Raw genomic sequence first — 20,150 nt, forward strand, 5'->3', positions numbered from 1 at the left:
CACCACCAGCACCTCTTTATGGGCAATGATTGGTGTCCTTGCTGCTCCATTTCCAGTACAGGTCCCTGCTAATGCACCTGGGGAGGCAGTGTAGGATACCACAAGTACCTGTGCCCCTGCCACTCACATGGGAGACCCAGGTGAGGCTTCTGGCTTTGACGCAGCCCTGGCTGTAGTTGCCATCTAGGGAGTGAACCAGTGATGGAAGATTCATTCATTCATTCATCCTCTCTTTCTCTCTTTGCTTACCTTCCTATCTTCCTGTCCCCCCATCTCCCTGTAGCTCTGACTTTCAAATAAATAAATCAATCTTTATAAAAGAAAAAAAGACTCCACACGGATTAAGGAAGTATGTATGAAAACCTATGATATTATTCAAAATGCCCAATTAACATGTGTGAAGATGCTCAAATTCACTAAGAATCTGGGATGCAAACTGAAAGTGACAATGAGGTACAATATTGAAAATTCTATATAGTAAAAAAAAATGGATAATATCTTGGGTTGGCAGGATGAAGAGAAAACTTGGAGGGAATGTAAATTATTGAAGCTTCTTTACAAGGGAATTGGACAAAAATATCTATTTTAAAAGTTCATGTTCTTCTCCCATGATTTGCATCCTGTTAAAGGTTTCCTCTGGTCTGCTTTAACAAAAACCAGGAAGAACAGGAAGCTAGGCAGCAGAAGAAATGTAAAGATGAGGTGGCAGACCAATTAATGGGTTGCTTTACACAGTGATCTGCTGTCAAGGAGACCCAACAAGCCATTCCACTGCAACGGTTTTTCATATGGACAGCCAGGGCTTCAGCAGAAGTCAGCTTATGAAGAACTCTGGCAGCTCTGCCAGCCAAGAATTCTGCAAGTGGAAACAGAACCACCCTGGAGTCGAAGGACTCCAGGTCAGAGCCACAGCTCTAGTTGGCGCTAAGCTAAAAAGCCTTCGCTAGCCCCAGCTTCCAAAGTAACTACTGCTGTCAAGGGAGGCCAAGTAGGGACAGCAACACTGCAGGCAGAAACTGTGAGTTTCCTATTAGAGATGCCACCTGCCTTCTCTTCAAGCCAGCTCTCCTCCCAGCTCAGCTAGGTAATGGAAGTCAACAAGGTGGCTTCCCTAACAAGACTCACTCCTCCCTTATGATGTACCCCATGTAAAGACATAGATAGGGTTGCACCTCCTGAGAAAGCCTTAAAGCCCACCTGATTATTATCAAGCCCCTTCTGTTAGTTTCTATCTGCCTCTCAATGAGATAACTTGCTTGTGATTTAGACGGCATCTTTCTTTTGTTTAAAAAACGTTTATTAAATATAAATTTCAAAAGTTAAAAAAAAGTTCATGTTCTTTGGCATAGCATTTCTACTTCTAGAATAGATCCTAAGAAAATGCACCAAGCGTTAAGCACAGGAAAGTTCATTGTGGTGTTTGTAGTAGTGAAAAAGCTAAATAAACTGAAGGTGCACCAGGAGAAGAGGATTCAACACCAGGAAGTAACAATGTATTTACACCTGAGATTTTATAGGGAAGCTATGAAGTCTAGAGACAGTATCATTTTGCCATCTATTTAATGTATTAATAAACCTCTTATTATTTTCCTATGTTTCCAAATTTGGGGATATGTAGTAAGTTAAAAAAAAATGGTAGACTTATGTGTAGCTATATGGAGGTTGTTTTTGTCAAGCAGGAAAAAGATGATCCTAATTTCAGCTAGGATTGACAGCAGTCAGGTTGGAAAAAAGCTAGATAGATTTAAGTTTTATTTCTATAATTTAAAATACTTAAATCAATCAGTCGATTTAAAATGGCATTAAAATGGAGTAAAATGGCATTGCAAAGTGACTCCTTCCTAGCCAACATTTAATATATTTATGATTGGGGCTGGCACTATGGAGTAGAAGGTGAAGCCATTGCCTGCAGTGCTGGCATCCCATATGGGTGCGAGTTGGAGACCTGGCTGCTCCATTTCCCATCCAGCTCCCTGCTAATGCTCCTGAGAAAGCAGCAGAAGGTGGCCCAAATCCTTGGGCCCCTACACTCACCTGGGAGACTTGAAAGAAGCTCCTGGCTCCAGGCTTTAGCCTGGCCCTGCCCCAGCCATTGAGGTCATTGGGGGAGTGAACTACTAGACAGACTCTCTCTCTGCCTTTGAAATAAATAATTAAAATTTTAAAAATATATTGATGGTTGGAAATAAGGTGATTTTAATCTCCTTGTACAGGAGCTGTTTTCTTATATCTTGAAGTCTTGTTTGCAATACCCAAAGGAACGGATGGCCCAGGTGTTCTTGTGATACAAGATGTGATAGAATTGCACAAATCCGACAGAGCCTCTTGTTACAGGCTGGTGCAGAAGGCCAGGAAGAGGTCATGTCCTCGCCTGGTCCATGATCCCTGTGGCTATGCCGTCTTTCCTCTTGCCTCCTGCTTAACAGAGAGACCAGAAATAGGGCTCCAGGAGTCGAGCAGCCAGGGGATACTAACTTGCTATGCCATTGATTGCCTGGAAAAGCTCGCGTGAATCACATCTCTCAGAGCCTCAGTTTCTTCATGTTGCATCACATGAGATAATTCTCATAACTCACCACAATTACTTGACTGTCAGAAAAGAGTCCAATTAATGACAGAAACCAATAGCAGCAGCTCGCATTCTCTCTGGAGCAAAGCTTTATGAAGCTTTACCTTCACGTTGTATTAATTTTGGTCTGTCCTCTGCTTTCTTCATGAGCCTCTAATTGCATTCACTGATTCCAAACATATTTTCTTTTCCACGTCCCCTGTTGTCAAACCTGCTAGATACCATTCTCCTGTTTTACTGACAATTTCTCCACCTTTGGCACTACCTGTTCTTTGAAAGTCCTTTGTCCTTTGGGTCACCCTGTTCTCTCTTGGAGGGTACCATGATCAGATTTCTACTTTAGAGAGAAATTACTTGAAATTTCCCAATATCCCTTTCACAGTACCTGGCACACAGTACTTATCTAGTAGGCATTAGCCAACATTACTATTAATCATTGTTTTTCTCGTTGCATAGCAGTCTATACATGCCTCTGTAATCTCACTCGTTCTACTGTTGCTTTATCTTTGGTTTTCCTTGCCTAGTAGGCTCTTTGAAAATAGAGTCTTATTATTCCCTGATGTCTGGTTCCTATTTACTTCTGAAAACATGGGAGGATTATGCTTTTCTTTGGGTAGGGCCATATACCTTACGACTTCCTGTGGCCGATGCATTGTCATTGGAAGTGGTTTGTCATTTCTGGGTGGAATGCATTTACTTGCCAGATGTTGTGGACTGAATGTGTCCCCCCAAAAATTCCGACAGTGAAGCCTTCACTGCTGGTGTGACTGTATTTGGAGGTAGTCTTTGAGGCAGTGATGAAGGTTAAGTGAGGACATACGGGCAAGGCCCTAATCCAACAGGACTGCTGTCCTTAAGAAGGAGAGGAAGAGGTATCAGAGACCTCTCGCTCTCTTCCTGTCTGGGTGCATATTGAGAAGAAATCCTGCAAAGACATAGTGAGAGAGCAGCTGTCTGCAAGCCAGGAACAGGACTCACCAGAAACCAACCTTGATTGCTCCTTGTTCTTGGACTTGGAGCATCTAGAAAAGGGAGACAACGAATTTCTGCTGTTGCAGCCACGCAGTCTGTGGCGTTTAGCTATGGCAGTCTGAACTGACTGCTCAGCCAGTGTTCAACCCTTCTGCACAGTCTCCTCAAGCGTGGCAAATGTGAAATCAGTGTGGATATGGACATGCAGTTCTGAGCTATCCCTGGGGGACAGGCGCCCTGGAGAGTCTACCAGATCTGCAGCAGACCTTGGGTGAGAGACACGTGCACTTTTGTTGTTTTAAGACTGATTTTTGGGGTGGTTTGTTACTGTGAGAAAGTCTTGTCTAGAATGACTAAAACACTACTCTGCCTTTAGAGCCTAATACCATATCCAGCACAGTTAGGACTGTAAGAAATGGGTGAAAGGAATAAATGAATGGAGAGAGAACAGCAAAAGCAAACAAAACCAGAAAGGCATTTTGTTGAGTTTGTGTTAAAGTCTTTGATTTGTTGAGTAGTTAATATTCTTTTATGTCTGTAGCATACACAAAAGGCTTGCACACCATGGTTCTGTGTGATCTCATGCAATTAGGGGGAACTGAGTCTGAGATGGTACATGTTGGCAGAGCTGGGACTCAGGCCCTGGTCTCTTGACTCCTGCTCAAGGGCTCTGCCCATTGCTTCTTACTGTCTGTGAGTAAGATCAGGCTTGTGGACAGCAGTTGCCTGGGTTGTCATCAGTCACTAGGGGTCCTGTGTTTGCCTTTGTGCCTGGGCAAGAGGGGTTTGGAACATGTGTCTTAATAATGGAAATATCTGGGTTCATGCTCAAAGGATGTAAATACGCTCCCCACCTTTCTCTCACTTCCCCTTTCTGTATATAGATTCTCAAGCTTGTATACTAATACACACATCTCACTTATTCATGTGTATCACATGTACTCCTATTCGTATGCACTTGTTTCTACTCTCATGCCCATACACTGATTCAGTCTGACACTCATACTTAAAAATATCCTTGAATATTCACAAATATACACGTATAACACAGAAATGAAACAATATATATCATATACATGCCTTCTTAAATGCTTTTCCATATTCCACAACTCTACATACCCACTGAAACATGCACATTGACACATGCATCTACATAAGCACACACATGCTTGCATCTGTATCTGCCCACGGTCACACACATTTCTCTGTGAGACTGCATGTCTGCATACATTCAAACCAGCCCAGTCACACCTACGTGTGCACCTGCACAGCCCCACGACCTGCGCGTGCACATACACACCCTGCAGACACGGGATGCCGCGTGCTCACGCCTGTGCACCCTGTAAGCATGCTTGTCCAGAAAAGCTGGTCCAGTTCCAGCTCTTCCCCGGGTGGTCCGCCAGAGCAGCTGCTCTAGGTCAGGACCCTTTCCTGCTCTCCCTTGCGCATTCCTCTCCTCACTTCTACTTTTTTCTTCCGCCTAGGCTCAGGGAGAGTCCCTGGAAAGGTCAGGGGAAGGCCTGGCCGTCTGAGCTCTCCCCTGTTGCTTCCCTGGCTGCCTCTCTCTGTTCTGAGATCTGTTAGCTTTGGTGAATGAAGCCAGGCCCCGGGAGGCAGACAGGCAGGCCCGGGGACTCCCGCTGCTGATGGAGCTGCTATGCTCTCCTGCTGTTCCTGGAGAACAAACACAGCCTGGAAGGTTCTGACAGTGGGACTGTGTCTGCTTTGCCCTGGGCCCACAGGGTACAACCAGCTCTGTGTGTGACTGAAGAGGCAGAACCCTGGGCTGGAAGTCAGGGACCCTGCGCTGACTGTGCCACTAATTAACTGTGCAAAGATGGACAAATGCAGTCCCCTCCCTGGCCTCTGGTTTCCGGCTCTGCTCAGTGAAGTTCCCTTTTAGCTCTAATTCCCTGTGATGAAAAGAATCAGACAAGGGCTGGGAAAGCCCAAACATCTAGTAATTAAACATTTTTATTTGGCTCAAGAGAACATGCACTTTGGGCTGAGATAAATCTGAGGTCAGAGTCTACCTCTGCCATTTATTAGTTGTGTGTCCTTAGGTAGACAACATAACTTTTTTTTAAAAATAGGATTTATTTATTTGAAAGAGTCATGGAGAGAGAGAAGAGAGAGAGATCTTTGATCTGCTGGTTCACTGCCCAAATGACTGCAATGGCTGGGGTTGGGTCAGGTGGAAGCCCATGGCCAGGAGCTTCCTCCAGGTCTCCCACATGGATACAGGGCCCCAAGGACCTGAGCCATCCTCTGTTGCTTTCCCAGGCACATTAGCAGGGAGCTGGATTGGAAGTGGAGCAGCTGCGACTCAAATTTGCATCCTTATGGGATGCTGGCACCACAGATGCCAGCTTAACACCCCCACCCCCCCACCCCTCCATGCCATAACACCAGCCCCAACGACATAACTTTCTCACCCTAAGTTTCTTTTTTTTTTTTTTTTAAATTTTTTTATTTTTGACAGGCAGAGAGAAAGGTCTTCCTTTGCCATTGGTTCACCCTCCAATGGCTGCCGTGGCCGGCGCGATGTGACCAGCACACCGCGCTGATCCGAAGGCAGGAGCCAGGTGCTTCTCCTGGTCTCCCATGGGGTGCAGGGCCCAAGCACTTGGGCCATCCTCCACTGCACTCCCGGGCCATAGCAGAGAGCTGGCCTGGAAGAGGGGCAACCGGGACAGAATCTGGCACCCCGACCGGGACTAGAACCTGGTGTGCCGGCGCCGCAAGGTGGAGGATTAGTCTAGTGAGCCACAGTGCCGGCCTGACCCTTAGTTTCTAATCCATAAACTAGAGATAGCCTTTTCTACCTGACAGGTGGTGTTATGAGGCCTCAGTGAGCTGACACACAAGCAGTGCTCTGTGCATTGCCTGGCAAATGGTAGCATCTAACCTGTCCCACAAGGGCAAGCTGCTCTTGTTAGTATGTGTGTGTATGTATGTGTGTGTGTGTGTGTGTGTATCTATCTATCTATCTATATAAGTCTATATTTTAACTCTTTACATTTTTTAAATTAAAAAAATTTTTTTTTATTTGACAGAGTTAGATAGTGAGAGAGAGACAAAGAAAAAGTCTTCCTTCCAATGGTTCACTCCCCAAATGGCTGCTATGGCCGGAGCTACACCGATCTGAAACCAGGAGCCAGGTGGTTCTTACTGGTCTCCCATGTGGTGCAAGCAGTTGGGCCTTCCTCCACTGCCCTTCCGGGCCACAGCAGAGAGCTGAACTGGAAGAGGAGCAATCGGGACTAGAACCCAGCGCCCATATGGGATGCCAGCGCCGCAGGCGGAGGATTAACCAAGTGAGCCATGGTGCCAGACCCACTCTTGTTAGTATATTGACAAGAGTGTGCTGTGCTACCAAAGCACATGCTGTGTGACGGGGAAGGAGGCTTGGATGGGAAAGTGGTCCAGAAGTTGGGTGCATGGGCTCCAGGAGAGGAAAGCAGTGGGAGGGAGGGGAACACTTGTCCCCTGCAGAAAGAACTGTACCTGGGTTGATGTCCCACCCACTTCATACCATATGACTTTAAATCATCAGGTTCCCTCTCTGTGAAATAAAGGCCTCTATTAGGCAATTTCTTCAGGTTTCTTTTACCTATGGGATTTTAGTTTTTCCCCCCTTCTAAATAATCTGCAAAATAAATCAAATGCGTGTAGATAATTAAGAAGCCAGTGGCAAAAAAAAAATCACAGTTCTGTAGAATGTGTAGGCAGAAAAATAGCAACCCCTGGCCTAGTTTGGATTAATTTTAATAAATAGAGGAAAACTGTGTCACCTGTGGACCACCCCTGGGGAGAGGCATTGCTGCTGAGCCTTCATTTCCTGTCCGAAGATTGTTTATCTCCACCCCAGCGGCCAGCTCCTCTGGGCTCCTTTTTTTTTTTTTTTGGCAGTCTCCATTATCATTATTTGCTGTTTTCCTCAGAGGTGTGCTGATCCTGGCACGATATGGGTTGTGCTTCCACTTTTGATAGTGCTTAGGTGGTTGTTTAATGTGCTTTGTAAGTCTGTGTTCTTCAATGTTATGGCAGTGAGGTTTAGAACAAAAGCTTATCTATGGGTTAGGAAGATTGGATGTTTGTTCCTGCTTCGTTGCTAGGTAACTGTGACCTCTCCAAATCTCGGTTTCTCTCAGCTGTGAAATGGGAGCGTGGTGTGACCCAAGCCTACTCTATAGAGTGATTACCAGGTTCCTGTTTGATTGTGATCCTGTGCTGAGAATCTTAAGTGTTGGGCTGGTGGTGTGGTGCAGCAGATTAAGTCACTGTCTGCATTGCTGGCATCCCACTTAGGTGTTAGTTTGAGTCCCAGCTGCACTACTTTCTTTCTTTTTTTTTTTTTTAAGATTTTATTATTTATTTATTTGAGAGGTAGAGTTACAGAGAGACAGGTCTTCCTTCCATTGGTTCACTCCCCAAATGGCCGCAATGGCTGGAGCCAGGATCCATGTACTTCTTCCTGGTCTCCCACGCTGTGCAGGGGCCCAGGCACCTGGGCCATCTTCTACTGCTTTCTCAGGCCACAACAGAGAGCTGGATTGGAAGAGGAGTAACCGGGAATAGAACCGGCACCCATATGGGATGCTGGTGCCGCAGGCGGAGGATTAACCTACTGCGCCATGGTGCTGGCCCCCTGCACTACTTTCAGTCCAGCTCCCTGCTGATATGTATGAGAAAGCATCAGAATGTGGCCCAAGTTTTGGGGCCACTCATGTGGGAGAGCCAGACGGAATTCCTGGCCCCTGAGTTTGGCCTGGCCCAGCCCTGGCTGTGGTGGCCATTTGGGAAGTGAACCAGTGAATGGAAGATCTCTCTCTCTCTCTCTCTCCCTCCCTCCATGTCTTTCCTTCTCTGACTCTGACTTTCACATAAATAAATCTTGAAAAGAGAAGAAAAATGTAAGTGAAAGCTCCTAGTGAGAGCCAGTGTTCACTGCCTGTGTCCCTTTGTGTCAGGCACTGGGCCTAGCACTTCCCAGGCTTGTTCTTAGTCCTCACAGCAAGGGGACGCTCTTGGTGTCCCATGTTACAGATGAGGAAACATATGCATGTTACCTGGGCCAAGGTCACAGAGTTGAGCCTCAGATTTTGTCTGGGCATTGAAGCCTGGATCCTGATTACCTGGCTACACTGTCTCCATAAAAAGCAACATGCAGCAGCAATATGGGAAGGTAGAAGATCTGGGCGGAGGAAGGAGAAAACATGGCTCAGAGAAGCCTCCGGATTGGTCAAGATCACACAGCTAATCAATCAGTGATTGATAGTGCTGGGAATCTCCGCCTCCTCCTTCATCACCACTGCCATCACCATCACCAAGAACAGTGAACCCATACAAAGCCTTGACCGTGGTAAGCACTCTTCTGCACGCACCACGCACAGTAACCTGAGGAGTTCATCACCACTGGAATTTTGCAGATGAGGAAAACTGAGGCCTGAGGAGGTGAAGCCAGGCAGCTCCTCACAGACAGGGAGAGAACTCGGGCTGTGTGACTCCAAAGCGGGGCTTTTGGCCACCAGTCAGAATTAAGGGTCTGCTGTTCTTGGACAAATGTGTATCAAGGAAATAGATCTTTGGCCGTAACAGGGAAACAAGTTTGTGTGTGTAGGGGGAGGGGCCTGTGGAAGCGAAGAGATGTGCACCTGTCCCCAGGTAAGGTGGTCCAGTCTCTGGCTGTGTTTGATAACCACTTACCATGTGGGAAGAAGCGTGGAGTTTTCAACACTCCATGTATGGAAATTATGAATAATTCTGATTTGGGAGGAGGAGCAGTAACACAGAGGGGCTCATTAAGACATTGTGTAAGATTCTGGTTCTCAAAGTGTGAGAAGCTTGGCTTTTGACCTGCATGCCCACTGAAAAGCAGCCATATTTGTTCCTAGCCAACTGATGGGGTCGTCTCTGTTTGGAGATCAGAGACCTGTTAGCTTTAGGAAGTTTTGTCAGCTGTCTTGCGGTTATAGGCAAGGTCTTCCTAACCATTTCAAGACAGGCCTCTTTGCAAATGGACAGACTTTGAGCCATTTGCCTCCTGACCTACAGAGCTCAGCAGTATTTTCTGCTCTGAGACTGAACTGTCGGAAAGAACCTCCAATAAATTTGTAGAGCAAAATAATGGTTTGAACGGACAGGCTTTGTATCCTAATTGGCTTATTTATTTCAAAGAATTATTGAGTACCTGCTTTTGAAAAACTATGCTAGGGGCTGGTGCTGTGGTGCAGTAGGTTAATCCTCTGCCTGCCATGCCAGCATCCCATCTGGGCACCGGTTCAAGTCCTGGCTGCTCCTCTTCCAATCCAGCTCTCTGCTGTGGCCTGGGAAAGCATTAGAAGATGGCCCAAGTCCTTGGGCCCCTGCACTCACCTGGGAGACCCGGAAGAACTCCTGGCTATGGCTGTTGCAGCCATCTTGAGGAGTGAAGCAGTGGATGGAAGACCTCTCTCTTTGTCTCTCTTTTTCACTGTCTCTAACTCTACCTCTCAAGTAAATAAATAAAATCTTAAAAGAAAAGAAAAACTGAGCCAGATGCTGGGGTTACCATGGAGAAGAGACAAGATTATAGCCCCCAGAGAACTTAGATCCTCATCAGAAGCGGCTGGAGAAGTGGATTGCTACAATGGTAAGTGGCATTGTGGGGCTTGTAGACCTGTGTCATGAGAACACAGGGAAGGAGTTGTTCCAGTCTTGAGTTAAGCATACACATAGACTCAGACTTGTGTGATTTAGCCGGAAGGCTTCCTATGGAGGTAACTCTATGCAGAGCCTTAAAAGAGAGTAAGAGTAGGCGAGGGAAAAGGGGCTGGAGTTTGTGCATTAGACAAAGGCCCTGCAGGACCAACGGAAGTCCGTGAAAAAGAGGTATAGGGAGAACAGAGGGAGCACCTGTGTACAGAACTCTAAGCAGTTGTGTAACCAGAGTGTGTAGTGGGTAAGAGAGAAGATGGAACAGGGCAGAACTGCAAAGGACCTTCCAGGCTCTGCACAGGAATTTGAGTTTAGTGTTTAAAGTGACAGGGAGCCATGGAGAGAGTTTAAGCAGGAAAATGGTGTGATCAGATTTGTATTTTAGAAAGATATTGGCTGGCGTCGTGGCTCACTTGGCTAATCCTCCGCCTGCGGCACTGGCACCCCAGGGTTCTAGTCCTGGTTGGGGTGCCGGATTCTGTCCCGGTTGCTCCTCTTCCAGTCCAGCTCTCTGCTGTGGCCTGGGAGGGCAGTGGAGGATGGCCCAAGTGCTTGGGCTCTGCACCCTCATGGGAGACCAGGAGGAAGCTTCTGGCTCTTGGCCATAGTGACCATTTGGGGAAAGAAGACCTTTCTCTCTGTCTGTCTCTCTCTAACTCTGCCTGTCCAAAAAAAAAAAAAAAAAATAAATAAATAAAAAGATATTGTGTGATGGGGCTAGCCTTGCAATACCTTGTGTTAACCTACCGCTTGAGATGCCAACATCCTATATCCTATATCTGGTTTGAGTCCCAACTAGTCTGATTCCAATCCAGCTCTTTGCTAATGTGCCTGAGAAAGCAGCAAAAAATAGCTCAAGTGTCGGGGCCCCTGCCACCCATGGGGGAGGCCTGAATGGAGTTCCTGGCACCTGACTTCCGTCTGACCCAGCTCTGGCTATTTCAGTTATTTGGGAAGTGAACCTGCGGATGGTAGATCTGTCTGTCACTCTGATCTGCCTTATAATCCTCTTTAAGGATTTATTTATTTATTTTCAAGGCAGAGTTACAGAGAGAGGGAAAGATAAACACAGAGATTTTCCACCCTCTGGTTCACTCCCCAAATGGCTGCAATGGCTGTGATGGTCAAGCTGAAGCCAGCAGCTTGGAACTCCATCCAGGTCTCTCACATGGGTGCAGGGACCCAAGGACTTGGGCCATCCTCCACTGCCTTCCCAGATGCATTAGTAGGGAGCTGGATCAGAAGTGTAGCAGCTGGGACTCAAGTTGGAGCTCATATGGTGTACTGGCATTAGAGGCAGCAGCTTAATCCAATGCACCCACAATGACAACCCCATCTCTCTCTCTCTCTCTATTTTTTTTTTTTTAAGGAAAGAGATTGTATGACAAAGAGTGAATTGAAGGAGACCAAGATAGAAATCACCAGGAACCTTTGTGGTAATGTAAGCAAGCCACAATAGAAGGTTGCACTGAGCTAGGAGGCAGTGTGTGTCCTGAAAAAATTGTTCAGAGGCCTTAGAGGAAGTAATGGATACAGAGCTGGTGATTAACTGGCTGCTTCTCACTGCTCATACAGGGTTGACTTGAGGCTGCCCTGGTTATTTTTTCATAAGCTAGATCCGTTCCTTTTGTTTAAATTTTTTTTTGACAGGTAGAGTTATAGACAGTGAGAGACAGAGAGAGAAGCCAGGTGCTTCTTCCTGGTCTCCCATGTGGGTGCAGGGCCCAAGCACTTGGGCTATCCTCCACTGCCTTTCAGGGCGACAGCGGAGAGCTGGCCTGGAAGAGGGGCAACTGGGAAAGAATCCGGCGCCCCGACTGGGACTAGAACCGGGGGTGCCGGTGCCGCAGGCGGAGGATTAACCAAGTGAGTCACGGCGCCAGCCCCTAGATCCCTCCCTTTACACAACTACAATTGATTCTTTGTCTTCAAGGGTTGGGAGAAAATGTTAAGTATCACTGTGTTTGTTTATAATTACTGATGTAATATTTACTTGTTGCAGACATCTGAAAATAAGAATTACTGAAAGAAAATAAAAATTATTCTATGGGCCCGCGCCGTGGCTCAATAGGCTAATCCTCTGCCTTGCGGTGCCGGCACACCGGGTTCTAGTCCCAGTCGGGGTGCCGGATTCTGTCCCGGTTGCCCCTCTTCCAGGCCAGCTCTCTACTGTGGCCAGGGAGTGCAGTGGAGGATGGCCCAAGTCCTTGGGCCCTGCACCCCATGGGAGACCAGGAGAAGCACCTGGCTCCTGCCATCGGATCAGTGCGGTGCGCTGGCCGCAGCGCGCTGGCCGCGGCGGCCATTGGAGGGTGAACCAACGGCAAACAGGAAGACCTTTCTCTCTGTCTCTCTCTCTCTCACTGTCCACTCTGCCTGTCAAAAAAAAAAAAAAATTATTCTATGATTCAGAGAAAATCTCTTAACAATTTGATATTTTTCCTTGTATTTTTTTCTAGTATAAATTATTTTAAACTCTTCACTATAAGAATTTTAAATATACTTAAATACTAAATAGAATAAATAGTACAATTATCTCTATATCCATTTCAGCTTTTATAACAGGTCTGCTCTTTCTTTCTTTTCTCCTTTCTTTCCTTCCTTCCTTTTTTTTTAAAGATTATTTGAAAGACAGAGTAACAGAGGAGAGGCAGAGAGACAAAGTTCTTTCGTCTGCTGGTCCACTTCATAATGGCAGCACTGGCTGGAGCCGGGCTGGTCTAAAACCAGGAGCCAGGAGCTACGAGCCAGAAACTTTCTCAGAGGCCTAAGGACTTGGACTGTTGTCCACTGCTTTCCCAGGCACATTAGCAGGTAGCGGGATCAAAAGTGGAGCAGCTGAGACTTGAACTGCTGCCCCTATGGGATGCCAGTGTTGCAGAAAGTGGCTTTACCTACTATGCCACAATGCCGGTCCTGTTTGTTCTTTTAAGATTTATTTATTTATTTATTCATTTATTTGAAAGGCAGAGTTAGAGAGAAGGAGAGAGGGATCTTCCATCCAAATGGCCACAATGGCCACGATTGGGCCAGGTTGAAACAAGGAGCTTCATCTGGGTCTCCACATAGTTTTCAGGGGCCCAATCACTTGGGCCATCTTTCACTGCACTTCCAGGTGCACTAGCAGGGAACTAATTTGAAAGAGTAGCAGCCAGGACTTAAAGCAATGCTGATATGGGATGCTGGGGTCATGGGTGGAGACTTAACCTGCTACACCACAATTCTGCCCTTTTTGTAGTTAAATTTTAGACTTACAAGCAGGTCTTTATATTTTTCTTTTAATATAAAACTTTAGCCTGTTACATTATTTTGTTTTGTAATCCTGGGCATTTGTCATGTGTCAGCGCTCTCATCTCTTTGACCATTTTCAGATGTTGCATCTTTACACAAAACATCAAATAGCACAGTACAAACGTCAGAGTCTCATGGGATATTACTGAGACCTGGTGACAATACTTGATGCCCCACCTCCCTGGGGAAGACCGAAGCAGAGGAGAAGTACTTGAGGGAGAGAGATGTCCCCAGCAGGAAGCAGTAGCTTGTGCTTTGACTCACCATGGTTGTCTCAGCAATGGAACCGAAGCTGTTGATGAAAATGTTGCAGCTCACGTTCACCGGGGGACCTGTCAATCAACAAAGATTCCTGCTTAGCCCCACGGCCGTGGAAGAACACACAGGAGGGGATCTATTCTTGGAATATTGACTAGGGATGGATCCCCCTTGGTGAAGGAACTCCTCACTTGTCTTGCACCCCAGCATTGAGCACTTGGGGTTCCCAGCCACCACTCAACATCTCTGTGCCAGACTCTCTGGTCCCCAAGTGAGCATCAGGTACAGAACACCAGAGGCTGAGTCGAGATGTTCTTTCATTAACACAGGGTGATTCATCATCCTGCCATATGGTTGAAATCCTTTCCCCAAGCCCCATCAGCTGCTGTCTGTGTTGCATCTGAAATGTATTTATGGCTGAAACATTTGGAGGACATCTTGGGATTCACCAGGAACAGCAAGTTCCTTGCCTTGAACTTATGAACCAAGAATGATTGCCTGACAGGGCATTGACGGGAATTCCCAGCAGAGGAATGCAGAGGGGACCTCAAGGGAAGTCCACCCGTCTTTGTTACAGCTGCTTCCCGGGCAGGTGTCTGAATCATATTGTGAAGGATAGGGAAGACACAGAGGAGTAGTCCCTGCTTTGGTATCTCAGTGGTGCAGGGAACTCTGTTGGCCTGCATCCCTCCCAGTCTCTTCATTTGATGCAGCAGCCACCACTCACTAAGCATTACGGGGTTTGCTGCTGGGCTCAGAGAACCACGACCATCACCTTATTCTCTCCTCTCAATAACTCCCTCAGAGAAATTATTCATCCATGGCCAGACAAATGGGAAGTGGTTGAACCAGAGTTCGGGTTCAGATTTGGCCATCTTCATGGCTAAGCTGCAGGAGAGATCCCAAGGCTGAGACGTACGCTCAAGCTCACGCAGGCGAGGCAGAACTTAGAATTTCTGGCACTGGGCTCTACATGAGCTGACGAGAGGACCAGCATCATACAGATAGAAAGGGATGTGAGAGCAAGAGAGTGATCAAAGCAGGAGGAGTTCAGGAGAGAAAGGTTCTGGGAGGAGACATCGAAGACCTCATAAAGGCGGTGACCTCAACATGACTTTGAAGGTGGGTAAGACAAGGATAATAGGTTGTAATCCATCACCTAAACATTGTGATTTGCAGAGTCTAACTTTTTTCAGGTTCTTGTTGATCCCCATGCGGTATGAAGTAGGTAGGGCAGAATCTCTGCTCTACTCCACAGAGGAGCGCAGAGGAATTCAATAACTCCCTTGGGACTCTTGAGCCAAGAAGCGAGGGGTGGGGAAGGACGGTGGGCCAGGGGTTGAGCTAATGTTCTCTGAGTTTGCAAAGAAGCAGGTGGGTATCTTTGTGTCCTCTGGGTTCTACTCCACTTTGTCCCTTTAAGAAAAGCACCCCAAGCATTTCACTCCAACTCAGCCAAGACTTCCTTCTTTACAGAAATCTTGGTGTATAGGGAGGGACTCAGTCTTGGGGTGGCCATCTAGATTTTTCTTCCAAGGAAGTGCCAGGGCCTTGGGTTTTAGAACTCCAGCGCTCGCTGGCTGTCTGGCCTCAGGCCAGGCCCTTCTCTTTTCTGGGTCTCCGTGTCCTCATCAGCCTGTGGGAGAGGAGCTCGTGACCTAGGCAGTCACTCTCAGCTCCAGCGGCTTGAGATTTCCTTCTGGAAGCCACGCCTTTGGACTTCAGGGTCAGAGGATTTCGGGGCTGGAAGGTCACTTGATTAAGTATGCCCCCAACGGATGTGCCAACAGAGCCGTGTGCCATAAGTCTCCTGGTGTCCTTGTTAAGTTGCAATTGGCTTGGTCCAGCCCTGCGCTCGGTGAGCCCAGATCTCTGGAGATGAGCCCAGCACCTGCTGTTGAAGGAGCTGCATGGGTGATTCTCACGTATATCCAGGGCTGGGGACCGCTGCTGCAGGACAGCTCGCCGTTCAAGGTGGAGGGACCTGAGCGCTCAACTATTTCATCCTGAGCAGCCCTTTCTGTAGTTACATAGCTCTGTCTGTTAAGAGCATTTTTCCTTATGCTGAGCAGAAATCTGCTTCCTTGTCAGTCCACCTAAGCAAAATCCCGTGCAGTTTATCCACTCTCTTCACCTTGTAGCTAGGTTTTTCTTTTTCTTTTTTAGCCTCATGCCATTAAGATGCCCTGAAGTCACTAGCTGTGCCTTGAAAGGACACACCCGGAGTGCCCACCCAGGCCCTGCACGTATCTGGCACCGTGTCTCTCATAGGAATCAGATCCTGCCTTATTTGTTTGTGAGGGCCCCAGCCCAGACAACCCCGTGGGGAGGTGTGGTTCATTGAAATAAATCTAAAAATTATCCTCAAGAAAATTACAATCTGGCTGCCTTTGGCAGCAGGATAATGTATGTATTTCATTAAATATTAAAGTTTAATTTTGCCTTTGTGTATGTGTTTGCATTGGGTTGTGCTCCTGACCCTGGGAGCCATGGAAATAGGCAAAGCCTTAAAGGAGACACAGAATATGAGAACTGTAAAGGCCTTGTCTCTGTGGATCATTTTCAGGTATGGAAACAGAGGCCCCGATAGAGTGAGTGATGTGTTCTTGGTAACACCAATCAGGTGACGAGGGGGAGGACTAGAATCCAATTTTAACTTTATGTTTACTACAGTTTGTATTGCCGGTGGCCCTGCAGACCATGCCTGCTGTTTCTGGCCAGCCCTCAGGAGGGTCAGACACAGGAAGTTCCTGGGCTTCCGAAGGCCGCTAAGAGGCCAGTCACTGGGTGGAGGTTTCACGCCGCGGAGATCCTTGTGCTGGGACACAGGGGCCCTGGTCTGCGTGGCCTTTTCAGGAGCTCTCTGGTTTCTGCAGGGCTTTGGGGGGTCTTATTTGTGCCAGGAGGGACACGTGGAAGGGATCGCAAGGCTAAGGAGCAGACAGCCTGCCCTGCCAGGATTTCGGGTCTCGCTGGAGGAGAGGGTAGAGAAACCTTCTTCCAAGCTCCTGGGGTGGGGTTCTAGGAAGCTGCACCTCTCTCCAAGTCAAGAGACTTCCATAAGCAGGGTTGAGAAGGGCCTGAGAGAGGTTCTGGATTTGGGTTCAAGTGGTCTGAGTAATGTTCCCAGAATAGGAATGCAGAGGGCCCCCACTCAGTGGTCAGGGAAAAATGTTTTAAAAAACATGTCTCCCGGGCCAGCGCTGTGGCTCACTAGGCTAATCCTCTGCCTGCGGCGCCGGCACCCCCGGTTCTAGTCCCGGTTGGGGCGCCGGATTCTGTCCCGGTTGCCCCTCTTCCAGGCCATCTCTCTGCTGTGGCCAGGGAAGGCAGTGGAGGATGGCCCAAGTCCTTGGGCCCTGCATCCCATGGGAGACCAGGAGAAGTACCTGGCTCCTGCCATTGGATCAGCACAGTGCCCCGGCTGCAGTGCACCGGCCACAGCGGCCATTGGAGGGTGAACCAACGGCAAAGGAAGACCTTTCTCTCTGTCTCTCACTGTCCACTCTGCCTGTCAAAAAAAAAGTCTCCCGCTACTTAAGTAAGTAAATAAATGGTGAATAAGTGAGCAAATAAATCACTAACCTTACATAAAAAAATGCAGTCAGATTTGCTAGATTAAATTGCTGGTCTTGACCATGTATGACTGGGGAGTCACTTAACTGAGAACACTTGCTGGCTCATTGGTTGATTCATTTATTTGTTTCCCACGTACCAAGGATGGTGGTATGCACAAAGGATAGCTGCTCAAACAGGAGCTCTGGATGCACCTGGTATGCAGCAGATGGGAATCCTTCCTGTATCTGAAAGGATACCTTTCTCTAGGATGGAGTTCTGAGTGCAGCCACCAGGGGGCGTAGAGTACTGAAGTGCCTACAATCTGGGACGGGGGTGGAGGGAGGTGGGGACAGAGGATGCAACCTGATGGCCAGGGGCCATTACCAGTTCTTGTGTGTCTTTCATCTGCCCGATAGTGCTTTTAAAAGACGTGGTTTAGTTGCCAGTTTGGAAGATAGCATACAAACTTCCAGACTGAAGTCTTGTCTTGAAAGGGCAGGTCTGCGTTCTTCCCGGCAACCAAGGTAGGACCTGAGTTTTCTAGGCCCTATCCTGCTTCCTTTATGTGCCGCCCCTGTCTGAACCCTCTGGATATTTGAGCTTGCAACTCTGGAGAAGGCTTGGGCTCAGTTTTTTGTGACAACAGTCTTGGTCCTGACTTCGCTGTCCTTGGGGAAACCAAGGTTATGCTAACAGTGCTTCATCAGCAAGGTGCAGGGCAAGTGAAGGAGCCTTGGGGTAAACACAGGTGGGAGGGGAGCTCAGACACCTCCCTTAGTGTGTCTCCCAGGTCATTTTCTATTTGCAGAGCTATGTGGAAAGAACACTCTGGAGAGAGGATCTGGAGAATTGGGAGCAAAGTGAGCAAATATTAGGGAGCTGTTACCAGCTGTCACATCCTTTTCTTGGTCTTGGACTGGAGCCAAAGGAACAGTTAAGGGCGTCTGGAATCAAGAGTTGATCAGGAAGCTAGCTGCAGGTCCTAGGAATAAGATGTTTCTGCAGGGGTACTAGGAGGAAGGTCGGAGTGTGCAGATCCTTAAGATGGCACCTGCAAAATTCTGCTCAGCAGCCTGAGCTGGTTGTACCCTTCTAAGGCACTGGTAAACAAAGGGAATTGTTTCTTCTTGCTATAGACATTAAGGTCCCCTAGGACTATGAAAGCAAAGGGAACCTTTTCAGATCACCTGGCCTAGGGTTTGTAAATTGGCAATCTGCAGGGCAGGTCTGGGTCAAAAGCCTGCTTGGTGTGGACGCAGCATGTGTTAGGAATTAGGAGTTGCGTGGAGATTTTGGTTTGTGGCTGCTGTGCAGCATTGGATGGTCTGGCATCATGGGACACATTCCTGTTGGTGACTCCAGGTTAGGACTTAAGAGAGTCTGCCGCCTTCAGGGCAGCCCGCACCTCGGTTTCTCCCCAGTTGTTGCTCCTCCCTATTGTCTTATTCATGGCTCACCTCACTCTTCTAAGTTACCTACCTAGTCCTGGTAGGCATTTGAATGTGTGACTCTGATTCATGCGAGAAACTTCCAAATCTATTTGGTAATCCACGGTAAGTTTGCAGCAGAGGAATTTTAGCTGGAAGCCCCTTATCTAAGACAAACAAAAGTGGAACTGCTTGGGGAGAAGCAGTGGTGAGCTTAGTTGTGTTTTGCCTTCTGTTGCTCTCTCTCAGGGCACCTAGTGGAAGGCCTAAAGCTCCAGGAAGTGTGTGTTTACAACTTTAGGTGGAGCCAGCTCCATGCCCACAGAAATGAGGAAACCAAAGGCCAGGGAAAGGGGAGAGGCTTATCCAAGCTCAGATAACCTGAACTTGAACTTCAATCCGTTTCTCTGTGTTCTGTGTTTATCCCCTATCACATAGTGGTGGCAGACAGATTTGAATCCACTCACTGACTCCTGGCAGCCAGATGTACTGTTCGGTGGCTTCTCTGAGGCTTTGTCGGGGGTTAGTGGGAGAGAAGACTGAGCTGCTGAGAGTTAGGGGATTCGAACCACATATTTGCCACTTGCCTACAATGTTAAGCTTCTTGCCTCTCTAAGCTGGCAAAGCGTTTCCCTGTGGGTCTGGAGGGAACGTTTCCCCTACCTTTAAAATTGGGCCTGATTCTGGCATCGTATCCAGATGTTCTCCCCATTAGCTTATCCAGGAAATCCGAGGGTGACATCGGCTTGGGCGCAGAGCGGGCAGCTTCAGCCTCCTTAGAAGCAGCGAGACTAAGGGAGAGAGGAAAGCAAAGGGTTAATTAATGATCAGCCCGCGTGGAACAGGGTGTTCTTAGTTCTGGAAGTGGGTAATGATGAGGTCCCAGGGCCTCTTCTGAGTTGTTCCCAAGCCCAGATTTCAGCCAGCTGAGGTCCTGGCAGCAGCAGCCACATGTCTGATTGATGCTGACAAACCGCGAGCTCTTGAGGGCAACCTCGCTGGGACCTGGAGCAGTCCCACTGACTGCTGGGTTTCCCTGGGAGGGGGAGTGATGGGTTAACCTGGTAGGCCTAGACCTGAGTTTCAGGTCCCTGCACTCCCCTAGGTCCAGGGAATGACATGGCCAGAAGAGGACTTAGAGATCAAGTACTCCAGCTCTTCCCCCAGGTTTATCTTCAGAACAGGAGTCACTAATTTTTAAAATCTCCAAAGTCAAGTACATTTTTTACATTAAAAAAATTTAACTGATACATAAAATTGTGCATATTTATAATGTACGTGTGATGAATTAATATGTGTATACATTGTGTAATATTCAAATCAGGGTAAATATCTCTTCAAACACTTATCTCTTTATGGTGAAAACATTCAAAATC

At 47.6% G+C, this 20,150-nt stretch overlaps 1 protein-coding gene across 2 annotated transcripts in view; it reads right to left on the minus strand.

Annotated features, from left to right (window-relative positions):
- GLRA1 (glycine receptor alpha 1) overlaps positions 1–20,150 on the minus strand; it is a 98,799-nt gene that overhangs the window by 42,436 nt on the left and 36,213 nt on the right. For both annotated transcript variants that reach the window (XM_008255290.4, XM_051844397.2), the window contains exons 2-3: positions 19,438–19,565; positions 13,796–13,863 (exon numbers count right to left, since the gene is read on the minus strand). In XM_008255290.4, coding sequence (XP_008253512.1) covers positions 13,796–13,863; positions 19,438–19,565 — 196 coding nt within the window. The remainder of the gene's footprint in view (positions 1–13,795; positions 13,864–19,437; positions 19,566–20,150) is intronic.

Source organism: Oryctolagus cuniculus, chromosome 6, assembly GCF_964237555.1.
Source record: "Oryctolagus cuniculus chromosome 6, mOryCun1.1, whole genome shotgun sequence".
Lineage (NCBI taxonomy): Eukaryota > Metazoa > Chordata > Mammalia > Lagomorpha > Leporidae > Oryctolagus > Oryctolagus cuniculus.